Genomic DNA, 16,710 nt, shown 5'->3' with positions numbered 1-16,710 from the left:
ACTTTTAAAGTCTGAGACCCCGATTCAGTAATCCCCTGAAGTAAGGGACAGATATGAACATGGAACATACTGGATAAAATATGCCCCATGAATCCAGAACGACTTATTAAGTGATATTTTACTGGTGAGGCTTGTCAGCAGCACCAGCTGCCAACTCTCTCCTCACGCTATTGGGAAATCCAACAGCTGTTCTGTACACTGCTGCAATTCCTCTTTGACAGTAATGTTAATCTACAGTACTTAGTATGAAAGTGTGGATAATATGCTGTTAAATAATTGTGGTGAAGTAGTACTATAAACTATAAAGTATCAAAAGATGAACATAGTCAAGTAAAGTAAAAGTAGCCTACCTCAAATTGTACTCAAGAACAGTAGGCCTACTTGAGTAAATGCATTTAGTTGCTTTCCACCACTGCTTGTAACCATGTATTCCCCTTTCACAGGAAGGTCACAGTGAAGCTAGGCCGAGCCACAAAATTCAGATTTATGGCTCGAAGCGATACTCAGGATATTCCTGTTAATCAGCAGTTTCCCTTCAAAGGAGAGGATGGGAAGCCTCACGATGTCATGCTCATAAAGCTACAGTAACTACAAATGCTTCCCCAAAACTCCCTACGGTCAATCTTACCCATATTGATGGTTGTGCCAGACCAGAGGTACGGAAAGAGGTGCACATTGGGGGCTGGGGTGCCAAGCCCATTTCACAGGTAAGCATACCAATACTGATGTACGCTTATTTTTGCTTTTCATTGCTGTCGGGTAGAAGCCTTGTATCCATATTTCTTTTCCCTTTTGTTCTTCTCATAAATTAAGCCCTACTTTGTCCTACAAGTATCACGCAAAAGCAGCAAAAACAGCTTACTTTTTTTATTTGAAATCCTGAATGAATAAAAATAAATTAGTAAAAGTCCTCTTTTCGATCATTCTTGTCGAAACCGTAGAAATGAAAACTGCCTTGACCATAAAGTGTGCAAGCCCAGATATTGTGGACTGTGATGAGAAAGATAAAGAACATGATACATACCACAGAGATGACACAAACGTCATGTGCGCCTGGAAGCCTGGTGTGGAAGTCTGCAAAGACAGTTGCCATTCTATATACATACAGACAGTATATATACATTTATATTCAACTGTTTATTTTATATTATGTTCTTATGAAATACAAGTAAAACTGATGTCCCATTGAAACCATTTCAATGTCTCTGTCTTCAGGGAGACGCAGGGTCAGCTTTGGAGTTCAATAACATCCTGGTGTTGTCAACAAACCTGTTGAGTGTGAAAATCGAATTGTAATTGCAGATGTCTGTCAGTAGACCCCAGATCTGCTTATAATAATAGAGATTCACCATCTCCTCAAAGGAAATGTGTTTAATGTCTTCATTCATTCAACCCTAATAGCGTTCCTATTCTGGGATGAAGAGATTTGGTGTAAATAAAGGTGTACAGACTACAAGACTGGCAGTCAAATGACATCGGGAGATCAGTCAGTCGGTTGAAAGTTGTGAAAAAAACGTACTCTTTGGCAAGGATGGAATGATTCTGTCTTACTCATGTCTCTCTCTTTTGGTTTTGTTATTTTAATTACTGCTCACAGCTTCAAATACTCTCTTCCTATGAGTATTGTATTGTAACATTTCTGTACACATCATCCATCTCTCCCATATGCTTTATTTTATTATTTTTTGTTCCCGTCTAAAAAAAAGGAAAAGAAAACTGGACAAAGAAATGCTATTTGAAAAATGGTTGTATAATATGATTGTGGATGTCCCTTAATAAATGCACCTCTTCACCACACCAACTACAAACACGTCATGTGGATGCTTACATTATTTGAGATAGGGTGCTTAGGGCATGGTCACAAGGTTATCTGAATTTAGGCTATGGCTTTAGGCCAATGAGCCTTGCCCATTCAAAGTAATGAACATTTCATCATAGTATCATTTTCAATTGATACAATGGCTAATCTATCTCCCTGCACATCCATTATCCCATGAAATAGTTGCTAACTCAGGTTAGCAATGGTAAAAAGAAACTCCAGGGAAACCTAAGAATACCACCAGTTACTTCAGTGATTTTACAGACCTTTTGCCTGAAATAAACGCAGGAGTAAGTCCTTATATTGATAAATTACAGATACGGCATACATGATAGAAACAGGGAATAAAGGAGCAAACCAAGTATATCGAGCCCCTCATATTTACATTTGTCCTAGTTTTAGCACTTTAAGCTGTATACTAGGCATGACAGGTACAGCACTATGCAAAAAATAATGCTAGTATTGCTGTGATACATGTTAGGAAGAAGGCTGATGGCTCTAGTCTGGCTCTAGTCTTTCCTTTTGAGTGTGACAAAACAACAAAACATGTTAACACCACAACCGAGAGCGAGACAAGTTGATTTATTCAGTCCAAGAGGGGCTGTTTTTCAGTCTTTAATACCGACATCCATACACATCCATGGCCCTTGGTCAGGTGCATGCACATAACTGAGATCACGTAACTGAGATCAGTTGAAAACAATACAATGTTCACGTAACATCTTACTTTGTCCACCGACTGGTCTACAGACAAGATGAATGCAAACCAACATTCAAGAGATGTGTATGCTTTTTTTAGCAGAGGGTCACGAAAAAGCTTCAAATGGATCACAGAGCTATTCTTCTTTAAATCATGGCAAGTGTCTGTGGACAGAGCTTTCAACATATTCCTCGGTAATATATCTCAGGGATCTTCTTTTCACACTTGTCCAAGTCCAACCCTCTGATGCACATAAGTCCCCCCCCCCCCACCACCACCACCACACAGGCATGTTTGCACAGATGTATGTAGATACAGTCAGTTAGGTTTGTCTGATTCTTGGCTGTGGTTTCATTCTCTTCAGTCAAAAAAGCAACATCTTCAACTGTTTCTTGTCGGGTAGACGCACTTGTTCAGACAAGGATAGGGTCAGGAATATCACACATGTGGGTGAGGGTAGGGTTAATCATGAATGCTGGTTTGCCAGTGCACTTCTGAATCATATAATCTTGACCACAGGAAAATATTTGTGAGCCGAGAAGTCGAACTCTGGGAGCACCTGATGACAGAAGTAAGAGCATTTCTAGGCTTGAGGTGTACACAAATGTTACATCATGTCAACTTACATACCATTGGCATTTTCATTAACTGCAGTAATCCAAAATTTTATTCACCTGGCAAAAGTATATAATGACTAGCTTTTAAATAAGAGGTGAAAAAATATTCCTTAACCATGTTAAAAAGGGTTATCAAGTTTTTCAAAGCAAATTCAGAATTTAAAACCATTTGCCTTTGTATTGTTCACATTACTACAATTATAGATAATGAATCAATACTGCAGACAACTACTACCTGGTAACTGCAGTAGAGCTTTAATTAAAGTACATGTGTAAGGTGCATTACCTTGGTCTCTCTCTTGTGTCCTCCAGCCAATAGCTTCGTCACAATGATGTTGGGCTTGGCCACCTTTAGGATGCGGTTGACCTGTAAACAACCATCAAAGTTAATACGGACTTTCTTACTCTATACTCTACAATCTACATAGTATTATGGCACAGAGCAGGTACAGGTATTTATGTTTTGCACCATAAAACATGTGAGGGTTGGTACAACATACTGGCATCTAATGAGCCATTCAGTGAGACATTTACATTTTCTATGTGGTGAAGACATAATCAGGGCAAAACAGTGGCCCTGCAAAATATATGTATAAAATATATTATACTTTCATTAAAAAATATCACTAAGCTGTATTAAAGCTCATATTTTGGGGGTGAAGGAATTGACTTCCCACGTTGGTAGTCTAGAATAAGGCATTCTAATGACATACTGTACAGCAATGAAATAATACTGAATAATACTGAAGTACAAACGTGGGAAGTTTGGAAAATTCCTTTACACCCAAAATATGGGTGTAAACAGCTTAGTGAATCGGGCCCAAAGTGTGTAGACAACAATGGTGTTGCATCTTTTTCCATATTATAGTGGATCATACAAACATTAAATTATCTTTATTGTTAATGGGATTTAATGTTTGTGTTAGGGACAAAACAAATATTAATTTCTGTCCATTGTCAATGGCGTTTTAAAAACAAACATTGAACTAAAACAAACATTAAACCTGTATATAGGAGGGGCTAGCGACACTCAAAAATGCATTGTCGAGCTGCCAACTTGCGCTTTGCACAGAAGTAGGCCATGTACAGTTGGAGGCCATCGATATTGTCCTTTTCTTTTTGCTGAGGTTTGCGTGATCTGCGCAAAAGGACAGTTAACCCATTTTGGGCGGGAACCCCATTTGGTGTTTTAAACATTGTTATAATTTAGCTATTGAAAAATAGCAGATCTACAAGCTCATAGCGCGCCACCGAGTGGCGCGCTACGAGCTTGTAGGTCTGCTATTTTTGAAAAATCGTGAAAATTTAGAAGGATTTTTTCAGGATTTAGAAGGATTTTTAAAATTTTTGAGGTCAGGCCTAAATGGGTCAAATGATAAGGGACAATATCAGTGGCACCCAACTGTATGGCTTAATTGTGCGCAAGAGATGCGTTCATGGAGCAATGCTATTAACCAATGTCTACTACAATTTATGTAGTCATAAATGAACCTTGCTCATTAAAATGGCACAGAATAAAATATTGTACAAATGAGATTAGGATTATGGGCTTGTAATGCTTTTGGCATTGATGTTGATAATGTAGTTTGGTAACCTCAATTTTAACTACTTTTTGTTCAACTAGTCATATTCCCTGACCTCTGGGTCTGGAATCGGCACATTTTCTAGGATGAGCTTGGCCTGCTGAAAGTGCTTGCTGGCTGCAAGGTATAGGTCAGCCGAGCCTGGCGGAGGATTGTACTTCTTCAGATCGGACATTTCCTGGAAAAATAACAGAAAAAGAAAGTTCACCACCAGAGGTACAGTTTTACCACAATAACCAATAACAATACAAATTATGCAGGGGAAAAAAAAGATAAGATGAGTCTGTAGATGATACAGGTGTAGTGCACTAGAAGCGCCTAGAAGTTGAGGGATTACAGACAAAAGCCCTACCTTGAACTGGACATAGTGTACAGGCGGGGGAGTAACCACACTGTTGAAGGGGGCGAAGCGGTGCTCATAGCGAACCTGCTCACTGTCCAGCTCAAACTGCGGCTTACGCACCTTCCCATCCATGTCCAGCGCTACCATGGTCTGTAGAGAGGGACAGAGAGACAGACACACATGGTCTGAAAAGGGACACCTGATGCAGATTCAAAGTATAGCCATGTCCATTGTGTACGTATTCCATGTGTATGTATGTGGTTCTAGTATACCTTGTACATGCCAGCGCACATGTTCTGGTAAGCTTGGCTCATGGTGATCTCCTTACTGAGAGGGCGTGCTGTCGATAAAACATAACACAGACATAACATTAATGCGATTATGAATTCCATAAAGTTTAACCTTATTTGTGAGGGGCGCTAGCCCCTATATACAGCTTTTGTCCCCACACGTCTCAAATTCACATTTGCCATTGACAATGAAAGGAGAAATTAGGTCAAATGTCCACCAAATATGACATAAATTTGTGGCAACACAAAGCGCCCCTCACTTCACACGGGTGTGATTTTTTATAAAAACAATAGAAAATAAATAACAGAAAACTACTGTAAATCTACAGTGGGAAATCCACTGTAAATCTACAGTGGGAAATCATGGTGGAAATGACTTCCAGGTTCGCCTGCACAAAAATGGCATTGCTAGAACACATGTTTCTCTTCACAGCAGCACCTCCCAGTGGACATACACATAAGTACCTGTACCTGTACCTTTCTTCTTCTTCTTGGTTTTCTTGCTGCTGCGTCCTTTCTGCTGCTCCTCCAGTATCCTTTCCTCTGCCATCTGAGACGAGTCCGCTCTGCTCAGAGTGGACATCAGCCAGGCATAGAGGAACTCTGACAGGTACCTGCACACACACAACGCACACAAACAGGTCAATAATCACAAAAATAGAGTGCAGAGAACTAAAAAAAATGTGAAGCGAGGGGTGCTCATATCACAGATTAGGTGATGTAATGATGATGTAAAAAAAACTGTGACAAAACAAACATTAAATTCTCTTTATTGTTAATGGGATTTAATGTTTGTGTTAGGGACAAAACAAATATTAATTTCTGTCCATGTCAATGGCTTTTTAAAAACAAACATTGAACTAAAAACAAACATTAAACCTGTATATAGGAGGGGCTAGCGACACTCAAAAATGCACTCTGTCGAGCTGCCAACTTGCGCTTTGCACAGAAGTAGGCCATGTATGGCTTAATTGTGCGCAAGAGCCGCGCCATGAGATGCGTTCATGGTGCAATGCTATTAACCAATGTCTACTACAATTGCTGTTCTAAATGTTTCACACCCTTTCTTTGAAACACACATTAGTTACGTCTCCAAGAATGGTGGCCCCCTATTGGCCGGTGGAGGACACCAACATACATACATACCCAGCCGATACATACCCACTATTGACCTAATACCAATTTTGAAACGTACTTTAGTTACGTCATCAAGAACAATGCTTAGGTGTGGAAACACTGATACATACCCAGCCGATCGCAGTGATTGCACGCTCTGCTTGCTCAAGTAACAACAGTGTAGTGCATCAGAGACTAGGATACCAGGGGCCTGTTCCACGAAACTTGGATTGACTAATCCAGGATTTAGGCCAAAACCAGGCTATTTAAATCCTGGTCTTTACAGCCTGGTTTATTCTGTTCCACTAAAGCCAAGCGAGGCTTAGAATGGGCGGATTTATCGAGCCAGGATCATAAAGCCTGGCTGAATGCAGAGCCTGGCTTTTTGTTTCTAGACCCATTCGGTGGAACACAGATTTACTGATCCTTCTTCTTCATGGGGTATTATGGCAGTTTGCATCATTAATAGTTGCATTACTGCCCCCTTCTGTATATCTCAGTATCATTACTAATCTATTCAAGACTTACTGATACAAGGATTTAAGCCTCTAAAATAAATACTGCTGCTGTCATTAAAGAGAGAACATACTCTCAACAGTGGATAGACTGAATGATTAACTACCCCAAAAATATAGTTTACATTTTACCACTACTATTAACTTAAAACAGAATTCTTAATATTGTAAGCATAATGATATTGTCGCATTGTGATATTTGGCCATAACTCCCTCCTCTGAGGGAGCTACCTTTGGGGAAGGGGGTTGTTGTCCAGACAGGGGCCAGACTGGTGAACTGTGGGTCAATAGTGGGTCAATGTTCAATAGTGGGTGAAACGTTACAATGGTAATATGTTACCAATGAGTAATGGTAATATTTAGTGGTTTTCACTTTTACAAAAAAAAAATATATATATATAATATAATATAATATAATATAATATAATATAATATAATATATAATATATAATATAATATAATAATTCTTCTTAACCGTGCACTTGCACGACAGCAAACCTATTCTGGGGAACATTCACCAAAAGCAGTTGATCTACAAGCTCACAAGCTGTCATGATGTTGTGCAGCCTATATATTTTGTTTTTTTGATTTTATATAGTGCTTAAATTAGTCCTTTAATGCAGACCGATAAAAATAAGGCAACATAAACCTATAATAATTGAATAAGTGTGGAAAACATCATTGGTTTGTGATCAGTTTGACTGCTTAATGAACAGTAAAGACATCAGGATTAGGTTAAACCTGGCTGTTAGCCTGGTCCGGAGCAGGCTAAATCCAAAGCATTAGTTTCCATGGTAACTAATGTAGCATCACTTTCATGAAACCGAATCAAGCCTCAACATATCCAGGTTAACTGGTTAAATTAATCTGGCAAGATTAACCAGCTTTCATGAAACCGGTTAATCGCTGATCCAGGATATATTAAACCAGGATATCTGTTAAATCCCAGCTTAATCTCTAATCCAAGTTTCGTGGAACGGGCCCCAGGTTGTTACAACTAGTATGTCTAGGGGTAAGATGAGTAGTAGTAAACAATAGCATCTGTCTACTATCTAAATCAGATTTGTGGTCTGAAACCAATTTGAGTGTGTGTTTGTGAGTGTGTGTGCATAGGAGATTGCTCCTCCATTCTCACCACTGGAGGGAGCGCTGCTCATTGTGCATGACACAGAGCTCTAGTTCAGTGCAATAGAGATTATTCCATAATTGTGCACTTGTGTGTGTATGTAGTGCGAGTGCTCTTACCAGTAGATGTAGTAGTACTCGTGCATGCTGTAAAGTTCCAGTTCAAAGCCACTCAGCAAGTACTGGATCATAATCCTTAGGTTGTGGTAGAGGATCCAGGTGCCCAGACAAGCTAGGTGTTGTCTTTGAGGCTCCAGCTTCATCAGCAGACTATGCAGCGCCGCATCCACCTTTTCTGCCTGTAGGGACACAGACGACAACATAAGGAAGAATGGCAAGAAGGCAGCCTACTGATACTTTCTCAGGTTTCAAGAAAATGTGTTCACAGGCCCACAGACACACAGACAGGAGTGATTCTGATACTTTACCCTGCGTTGCATTGCTGCAGGCAAGAACAAAGGAATGAACAAACAAAACAGTAATAATGACAGAGGAAAGTGAGAGGGCAAACCTCATCCTGCAGTGTAGCAAACTCTTCCAGGATGTGTCCTAGTTTGTCTCTCTGCCTGGCTCGGTTGTGACCGTGGATCTGTATCAGACTACAGAACGGCTGTAAGGGGAAATGACACACATCCACATCCAACACACACAATTTAAAGCCATACTCTGTTAACTTTCATGTCCTACTTGAGATTCAAGCCCAGGTTCCCTGTTTTACCACTGAGCTAATAGAGCACACCTGCTTGCTCAGGGAAGACATTTTTAGAAACACGTTGAAGTTTGACCGTCAGAGAATACCACTTGTCCATCAGTAGTGGTCAGACCTAGCCTGGATCCAGCCCAAAGACCCCGCCCACTCTCTGAGTGGACTGCATCTCTTGGTCTGGTGTTGCGCTGTGAACCTATAATTTCTTCGGTACAAAAATGTATTATCCAATGAGAATCGGTGGTGGGGGGGTGGGTCTAACGAACAACCAATCAGCGCCGAGTCCCGTTTTCAGCGTCATCACGCAGCGCAACACACAGAGGGTTGAGGGAAATTCTAATCCCCTCCCCCTTGAAATCGCTCAGACAGGAGACAATGTCAGACTGAAGCTTCAAGAAAGCTACAGTCTGATAATCAGGCTAGGTCAGACCCTGACAATAGGATCTAAATTTATCAATAGAATAGCAGAGAAAAACTTCACCCACCGCATTTGCGTTAGGTATATTGGATTAACACACTCTAACATGCATATTGGTCAAAATAACCTTTTGTTCACTATTACATACAGTAGTGTTACATAGTGTAGCTTTAAGAAATAGTGATGATAGCTTTACAACAGCTTCAATGGCAAACCCGACATAGTCAAACTACGACATACCCTGGAGCAGTGTGTGACAAATGAGTCTATGTAGTCCTTGGCTTGATGGTTGTTGAAAAGACAGCACCTGGATGAGAACACGAACACACACACACACACACACACACACACACACACACACACACACACACACACACACACACACACACACACACACACACACACACACACACACACACACACACACACACACACACACACACACACACACACACACACACACACACACACACACACACACACACACACACACACACACACACACACACACACACACACACACACACACACACACAATAAATAATCAAGCGCTAGCCTGCAGATTCAACCAGTGTCATGCAAGCATAAAACATCACATATACATTATATATATATAAAATACATTTACAAAACCTAAATTACTGAATTATCTAAAGGCTCCAGACTTACTTGGATGAAAGGACAGGTGGGCTGACAAAGTATCTGAGAGCATCTTTGATCATGTCCTGCATCAGGTGAGTCCCGAACACTTTCTTATTATCGATCAGGAATGTTGTCTGAGGCGACAGAAAAAAACAAAAAACATTTAGAACATCTTGTGTAATTTTTCAAGTGTGTGAAAAATTACACAAGATGTTCTAAATGTCCCCCCCCCCCCCCCCCCCGCTTATTGGGCTAAAATAAATCATCAACAGAGGTATTCTTTTTCACAATGTTGTTATAAAGATAGAATGAGAAAATCCACTGACCCAAGTGTTGATTGCCGTTAGCTTACCTGTAGTAGAGATCGGGAGAGGACACAGGGAGACTGCTCACTGAATTCACAAAAGAAGTCCTAGAAATGTTCACACTAATTATTGTAATCTGTTTGGTCTTGATTATCAACTTCAGAATTTAGTTCAATCAGTTATAAATAAACATCAGGGGAGAGCAATTTTTTATATTGTCATCATTCCATGTGAGAACACTAAACACAGTTACTAGCTTGCAGTCCAAAATGAAATCAGTGTTAAGATTCCAATCTAGACCATGAGGGTCCATTTAGAGCTACGCATTACAATTAAATTAGTTTGAGAAAGGAAAGGAGGGGACCAAGACATGTTGGGGACCCCGGTATAAATGGTTTGGGTGTTTAATCCCTTACCAGTATGCCATGAAGGTTGGTGGTATTGATAACATCACAGACCGTCTTGATACGTTCTATGAGCTTGCTGAAGTACACCACCATGTCCTCTCTTTTGATGATCTTGGCGTAGCGGGGGAAGGTAGGGGGCAGCAGTCTCTGATTGACCAGGGGTTCAAAGCCCATCATGATAGGGTGATCTGTAAAAAAACATCCAGAAATGAGGAGGAGGCGAAGAAAAAAACCCAACATACAATAGCTGATCTACAGGCTCACAATGGGCCACATTGCCATGTGTCAGTAGTATCATATTATATACACTGTACAATGTAATGGAATATGAACAGACTGTATATACACAGTATGTATGTATACATTATGTTCATATTTCATAATACCGTATTGTATCATCATATAATATAATGGTTACATTTGTACACTGTCAGAGCAGATTTTACACTGTATATGTGTGTTTACCTCCTTTAGTGGTATCATTCTGTGATTGGATACCATATTGGATACTAGAGTGGATGGATGGCAGGAGATCAGCTGCTTGAGCCATCAGCTTCTGGGCCTCACCCACTGAGCTGGTCTGATAAAGAGGGTTTGATTGATTGACGTTTCATTGACAAAAATGCATATGTACATGAACATGTAATTGTATTTCAAAGGGATAAAACTAAAAATTATTTAAAAGAGCTTATTTACATTAATACATTTTGATCCTTTACAATTATTTAAAATGCATCTTTCAGAGTAAATTAGTTTAGTTTATGTTTAGTCTAAGCTTATTACGTCTACCCAGTGCACTGTAGATCCATCAAAAATGTCAATGCAGTATGATTTTTTTTTATTGTTACTGCATAGGACTGTGTATTACCTCTTTCTTTGTAAAGGAGATCAGTGCAGTCAATAAAAGGCGTGTGAACTTGATTCTGTTGAAAAGTGCCAAACATTGCTGGTGCTGTGAGGGAAAAATAATAAAACAATCTATATTGAAGGCTGAAGGGTTTAACAAGTATTATGTGCATACATGCATGTGTTGAAATATTCTGTGCTGGTCTTGTGCTGGTTACACATTGGACAGTAAAACACTGCAGTAGTCAAGAGTCAGACTTACCTCCATCTCCACCTCCGGGTCTCGCTGCTCACCCTGTCGACTGCGTGTGCTCTGAGGGGGTGTTCAAAAAAAGTCATAATCAGGGTTCAAGCAGAATTAGTTTCAGCAGGATGGGAGCAAATGAGCAAATGCAGAGCCAAAATGTACAAAGAACCATCTACCTTAACCCGCCTCTGTAACTCATCCTCCACATCTTTCAGCATACCTTGTAGGACACGGGGACACACACACACACACACACACACACACACACACACACACACACACACACACACACACACACACACACACACACACACACACACACACACACACACACACACACACACACACACACACACACACACACACACACACACACACACACACACACACTTCAATTACTAATTAAGTATATTCAGTTAATTTCTACGTTTCCACTGAATGTGGAAATGGATCACCAGACCATAATGATTCTTTACCTGTAACCCGCAGGTCTGTAACATTATTGGCCATCTTGAAGCCATAGGTCATGGCCTGGAAATCTTCCTGTAGAAGCGCATACAGCAACAGGTTGGTCAAAGTAAATACTGACATATTTTTGGTCTGTGATGGCTTATGCATGCTTAATTTAGACTTCAATGTTGCACGCAGAAAGAAAATAGCTGATTTACAAGCATGCATCCATCCATCTTAATCACGCTTCTGTTCTGAGTGACTGCACATTTGCAGACAGCAAAATCTATATACGCTTTATTTATTTATACAAAAAATTAAAAGTCCATAATAAAAAATTCCAGACCCAGGAAAACGTCATCACACTGAATGTAAGATTTGTACAATCTGCTTACCTCTTCAAACACAGCAGCCTTGTTGACTTTCTCACGAGCTATGTCACAAACTTTGAGTATTCCCAGGGCAAAGGCTTTAAGAGCTGGGTCCTCTATTAAGTCTGGGTTGTGGATGTACAGACAGGTGAATACAGTCTGGGCCAGAGAGTGGCCCTCCAACCATGTGATCTGCACGCACACACACACACACACACACACACACACACACACACACATTAACAACTCCTCGATTTTGTTTTATTTTCACACATATCAACTCATTTTCACTTTGTCATTAATGGCAAGTGAATCATACCAAGCAGCAGAAACAGGTGTCTATGATCCCTATCAGGTCAGGTAAACTCAGGTCCCTCACTCTGATGGCGCCATCCTAAACCAGTGACAGAGAGAGGTGGATGATGGAGAAAAGATGTATGTTATGATACCATGGATATTTATAGGTTAAGCTATATTGTATGCATGTAAACGTCAACATACCGACTTGTACTTTCCTGAACGGTATATATTGTCATACAGTATGTTTGACATTTATTTTTCTATTGTTTTGAATGTGATATTTCATTAATTACTTTATAGTAATAAGTACTTATAATTAGCATATTGCACTAGAACTTGTATTACTTTACTTGTATTATTATTTGTATGTTGAATAATATGTAATAAGACTCTGGCGGAGTCTGCCACAATAACACTTCACTGCATAAATAATGTGTAAATAAATAAATAAAACCCCAAACTTGGTTGAAAAAAGCTTTTATCAACTATTTTGACATATCCCAGAGAACACAATCCATAACACACCAGCCACAAACTATACACTACAGTTAAATAATCTACCAAATGCAATTCAATTTCAAGCTACAGTACAATTTGTAACATCTATCTTGCGTTTCCTTACGTTTATTTACATTGCTTTTGTTTTAGAGAAGAGACAGGAAGAGTGAGGGCAGAGAGCAGGGATTACATGCACCACAGATTATGAGGCGCGAATGGAATCAAGGACTTTGCCCTTACATGGCTGCACATTATGTTTTCAATTACACTCGGATGAACACTTTTTCCAAAGGAAAATACCCCATTACTGTAAAATGACACTTGCCAAAAGCTTACGACGTATATTATGTTAAGCTGGTTGAGCCACCAGATCACTCAAAGTTGACCTTATCGCATGTCAAGTATGTTTTATGACCCTGCACTGCAGTGCATGAAACTACCCCGGTGGGGTAATGGGGCTTTCCCCCTCCAGTTTCACTGAAGAAGGTGTTGAAGGCGTTATCTGCTACACCAACAGTCTTGTCACTGGGCATCCGTCCAACAACTTTAAAAATGCATGGCTGTCAATCAGAAGATTAAACCGTTTGTCTTGATTTATAACAGTGCTTTATACCAGTGGACTCTCAAACATTTTAAATTCAAGGACCCCCAGTTTGATATGATTTTTATTTCTGGCACAGACCTGTAACTTCTCAAGGACCACTGGGGATCCCAGACCCCACTTTGAGAACAACTGCTTTATACGATATACCGGTACTAGTAGATAGATAGGTTATAGTGGTACCATACCCTGACTGCCTGTTCAAAGTTCAGAACCTTCCTGTTGACCTGATTCCCGATCATTCCAGCATCCATCTTAGGATCCATCATCTCGATGGCCGACATGGCCTCAAACAGGCCAAACCTAGCATACCAGAATGGAGACTCAGATGATATATCGTCACTGACGGGCAGAACGTTTTATTTTCATATTTGAACATTTTATGTTATAGATATAACATGCTGTTTGGGTAGCATTGCATGGGAAGCTGACTAATAATGCAGTTTCTGCATCCGCTTCCAATGCGCCCCATCAAGGTTTCCCATAAAATCATAATCATAATCAAAATCATATACTCACAGTTTGTCATGAAGCAACTCGCCAAGGTTCAGCTCTGCATTCAATTAAAAAAAAAAGAACAAGTCAAACTTGCTTTCCAAAATTGTGCAATTTGTACAATTTGTCAGGCAGGGTGTGTGTGTGTGTGTGTGTGTGTGTGTGTATGTCAGCATGCACAGGAAAAGGACAGAGGGAGTACCTTTACATGACCCCTTGAAATCACGTGTGACATCAACCCAGTTGGCATTATTCTTCATCTTCTCAGGGATGCCAAGTCCCCAGCCAGCATCATCATCCTCAACCGACGACTTCATCACCATAGCTGCAGCTGAAGAAAATCAGGTAGAACGGAGTTTTGAAAATATCAAAAAGTGTACCAGAATATCAAGAGTGCTTTGATCTTTTGCCTCACAAATTATAGATCTGGATCTGAGATCTCATTGCCAAAATGGATCATATCTATGATCATTCTGCACTAGGACAGATGTGGGAAATGCAGCACTTTGTACCGAAATAATGAAGAAAACAATCTGCACAATGATCCATATCAACACAAATTAAAAAATGTGTCAAGTCAAAGGCTCTTTTTGTGAGGTCCTGCCCTATAGAATCTCCCCATCCCAAAACCCATACAAGTAGTAGACGCTTCTCGAAAGGTCTTACAGGTACAGGACAGGATTGGTATACAATGGCCAATCTACAAGCTCACATGTGAGCTTGTAGATCTGCTATTTTCAGGCATACAAGTATAAATCAGCGGTAAGGCCAACACTGCTTGTGTTCTGTAAAGCTAATTAGGAATCTTAAATTATAACCTAACAAGGTGCTAATCACAAGCCTGAATGCAATGGAAGTCCTGTCATGCTAAGCAAACAAGACCCAAACAGACACACTGATGATGAAGAAGACAAACTTGTCCTCCAACCACTAACTGTTAGCTTGAGACCATATCTAGAGTCCAGCTAGATGACAGCCAGGTTATAAGAAGTAAAACTGCTTCTTTGTCAGTTTTCTTTTTTCCAGATACACGGTAGGTAATTATTAATTAGTATGAAATGAATACCCGGGTATATATTTTTAAAATAAAACACAAACTACTGTAACAGGTATAAAATAACCTTGTCAAAGTATTCATTGTATAAAGCTATAAAGTTTTAAGTCTGGAATTTCATGAAAAGATGATTTCGAGATGAATGAGGAGTGAGGACTCAAAACATTATTTGTCAAACACTTTGGCCAGTAGTGTAATACATACATTTACTAATAATAAAAATAATATCGTATGCTAACAAGCTAATATTAAGCACATTCAACATTTCTTGCAAACAAAACCTAAATAGCATCAATTTGACCAATAATTGTATCCTAGAAATCAACGCTAAATCCCAAACAAAGGTGTCGGTAATAAAACGTTGCATTGCCAATATTAAACAATGACATACCTTGCTAATCTTTTCCATTCAGCTAATACAGAACTCTTCGAATGCTAGAGAGACGAAAGTGCACAAATTAAACGTCATCACGCGAAATAATCCTGGGACATGTATTTCTTCAAAACACGACCGTAAACTACAGAACAGTCCAGAAGTCCCGAATACGATGTCATTCTATGAGATTATTTTATTTTCATTTGATAATAAGTACATTTTATTTTTATACTTAACGCAGCAGCAGCAACAGTACAGTTCGTACTTAAAACAGACTAACTAAAATGTTGTTGGCCTTTAGCAGGCGCTCTTTCGTCATATCTAGGCGACCATGAATTTACCCCCAGAACAACTCGGGACAACTGAGCAATCTCTGGTTTCCAGCCAGCCCAATGCCCATCATGTCCAGAGCCATTTGTACTCTGATCATGTCTAGCCCGGGCCATAACGGTCTATGTGCATACTAGACCGATATGGGCTGCCGCTATGTGGTGGCCTGGGACAGGACAGCGTATTGTACGTCTCTAATGTTCTGATGAATTGAAAATGGTGGACCCTATTGTAAACAACTGTAATGCTTTACCAGTGTGTCGTCCACAGTAACAGTTTTTGTATTGAGTTGTGCTTTCATTTGAAATGTACCCTGGTTCTGCATACATAAATACAAAAAACAGCCCAGTGGGCTGTTTTTGATTGATTGATTGATTGAAGTATTTATGAGCCCAGGCAGTCATACTATAAATGATTAGATTAGATCAGATAATTCATGATTTGATTCATTCACAAATTTAATAAATAAATACGTAAATAATAAACAACATTAGTAGTATAGGCCTATACATATTATGATATTTCGTTATTGTTGGATTATGACAAGGCGGAGCGC

The 16,710-nt window shown here is 39.7% G+C and overlaps 1 protein-coding gene across 7 annotated transcripts; it reads right to left on the bottom strand.

The window, feature by feature from the left end:
- Positions 1-2,385: 2,385 nt before the first annotated feature.
- Positions 2,386-16,184, bottom strand: naa35 (N-alpha-acetyltransferase 35, NatC auxiliary subunit). Of its 7 annotated transcripts, none has more exons than XM_079515311.1 (24): positions 16,166-16,184; positions 15,840-15,883; positions 14,597-14,725; positions 14,419-14,452; positions 14,088-14,202; positions 12,820-12,894; positions 12,525-12,692; positions 12,156-12,222; positions 11,856-11,899; positions 11,695-11,745; positions 11,455-11,538; positions 11,052-11,166; positions 10,596-10,774; positions 10,227-10,286; positions 9,902-10,008; positions 9,473-9,539; positions 8,620-8,718; positions 8,229-8,407; positions 5,818-5,966; positions 5,335-5,402; positions 5,072-5,212; positions 4,775-4,897; positions 3,423-3,503; positions 2,386-3,078 (listed from the first exon to the last, which is right to left on the bottom strand). In XM_079515311.1, the coding sequence occupies exons 3-24, from the start codon at positions 14,715-14,717 to the stop codon at positions 3,019-3,021; spliced, it is 2,187 nt and encodes a 728-aa protein (XP_079371437.1). In that variant the 5' UTR covers positions 14,718-14,725; positions 15,840-15,883; positions 16,166-16,184; the 3' UTR covers positions 2,386-3,018. The 7 variants fall into 7 exon arrangements, with proteins under 7 accessions (XP_079371437.1, XP_079371440.1, XP_079371438.1 ...); XM_079515314.1 differs by lacking the exon at positions 16,166-16,184 and adding an exon at positions 16,062-16,079; XM_079515312.1 differs by lacking the exon at positions 16,166-16,184 and adding an exon at positions 16,042-16,060.
- Positions 16,185-16,710: the final 526 nt, after the last annotated feature.

This window comes from Electrona antarctica, assembly GCF_951216825.1.
Source record: "Electrona antarctica genome assembly, chromosome: 12".
Taxonomy (NCBI): Eukaryota; Metazoa; Chordata; class Actinopteri; order Myctophiformes; family Myctophidae; genus Electrona; species Electrona antarctica.
The sequence above is the reverse complement of the archived record's forward strand: the minus strand, read 5'-3'. Positions and strand labels throughout refer to the sequence as shown.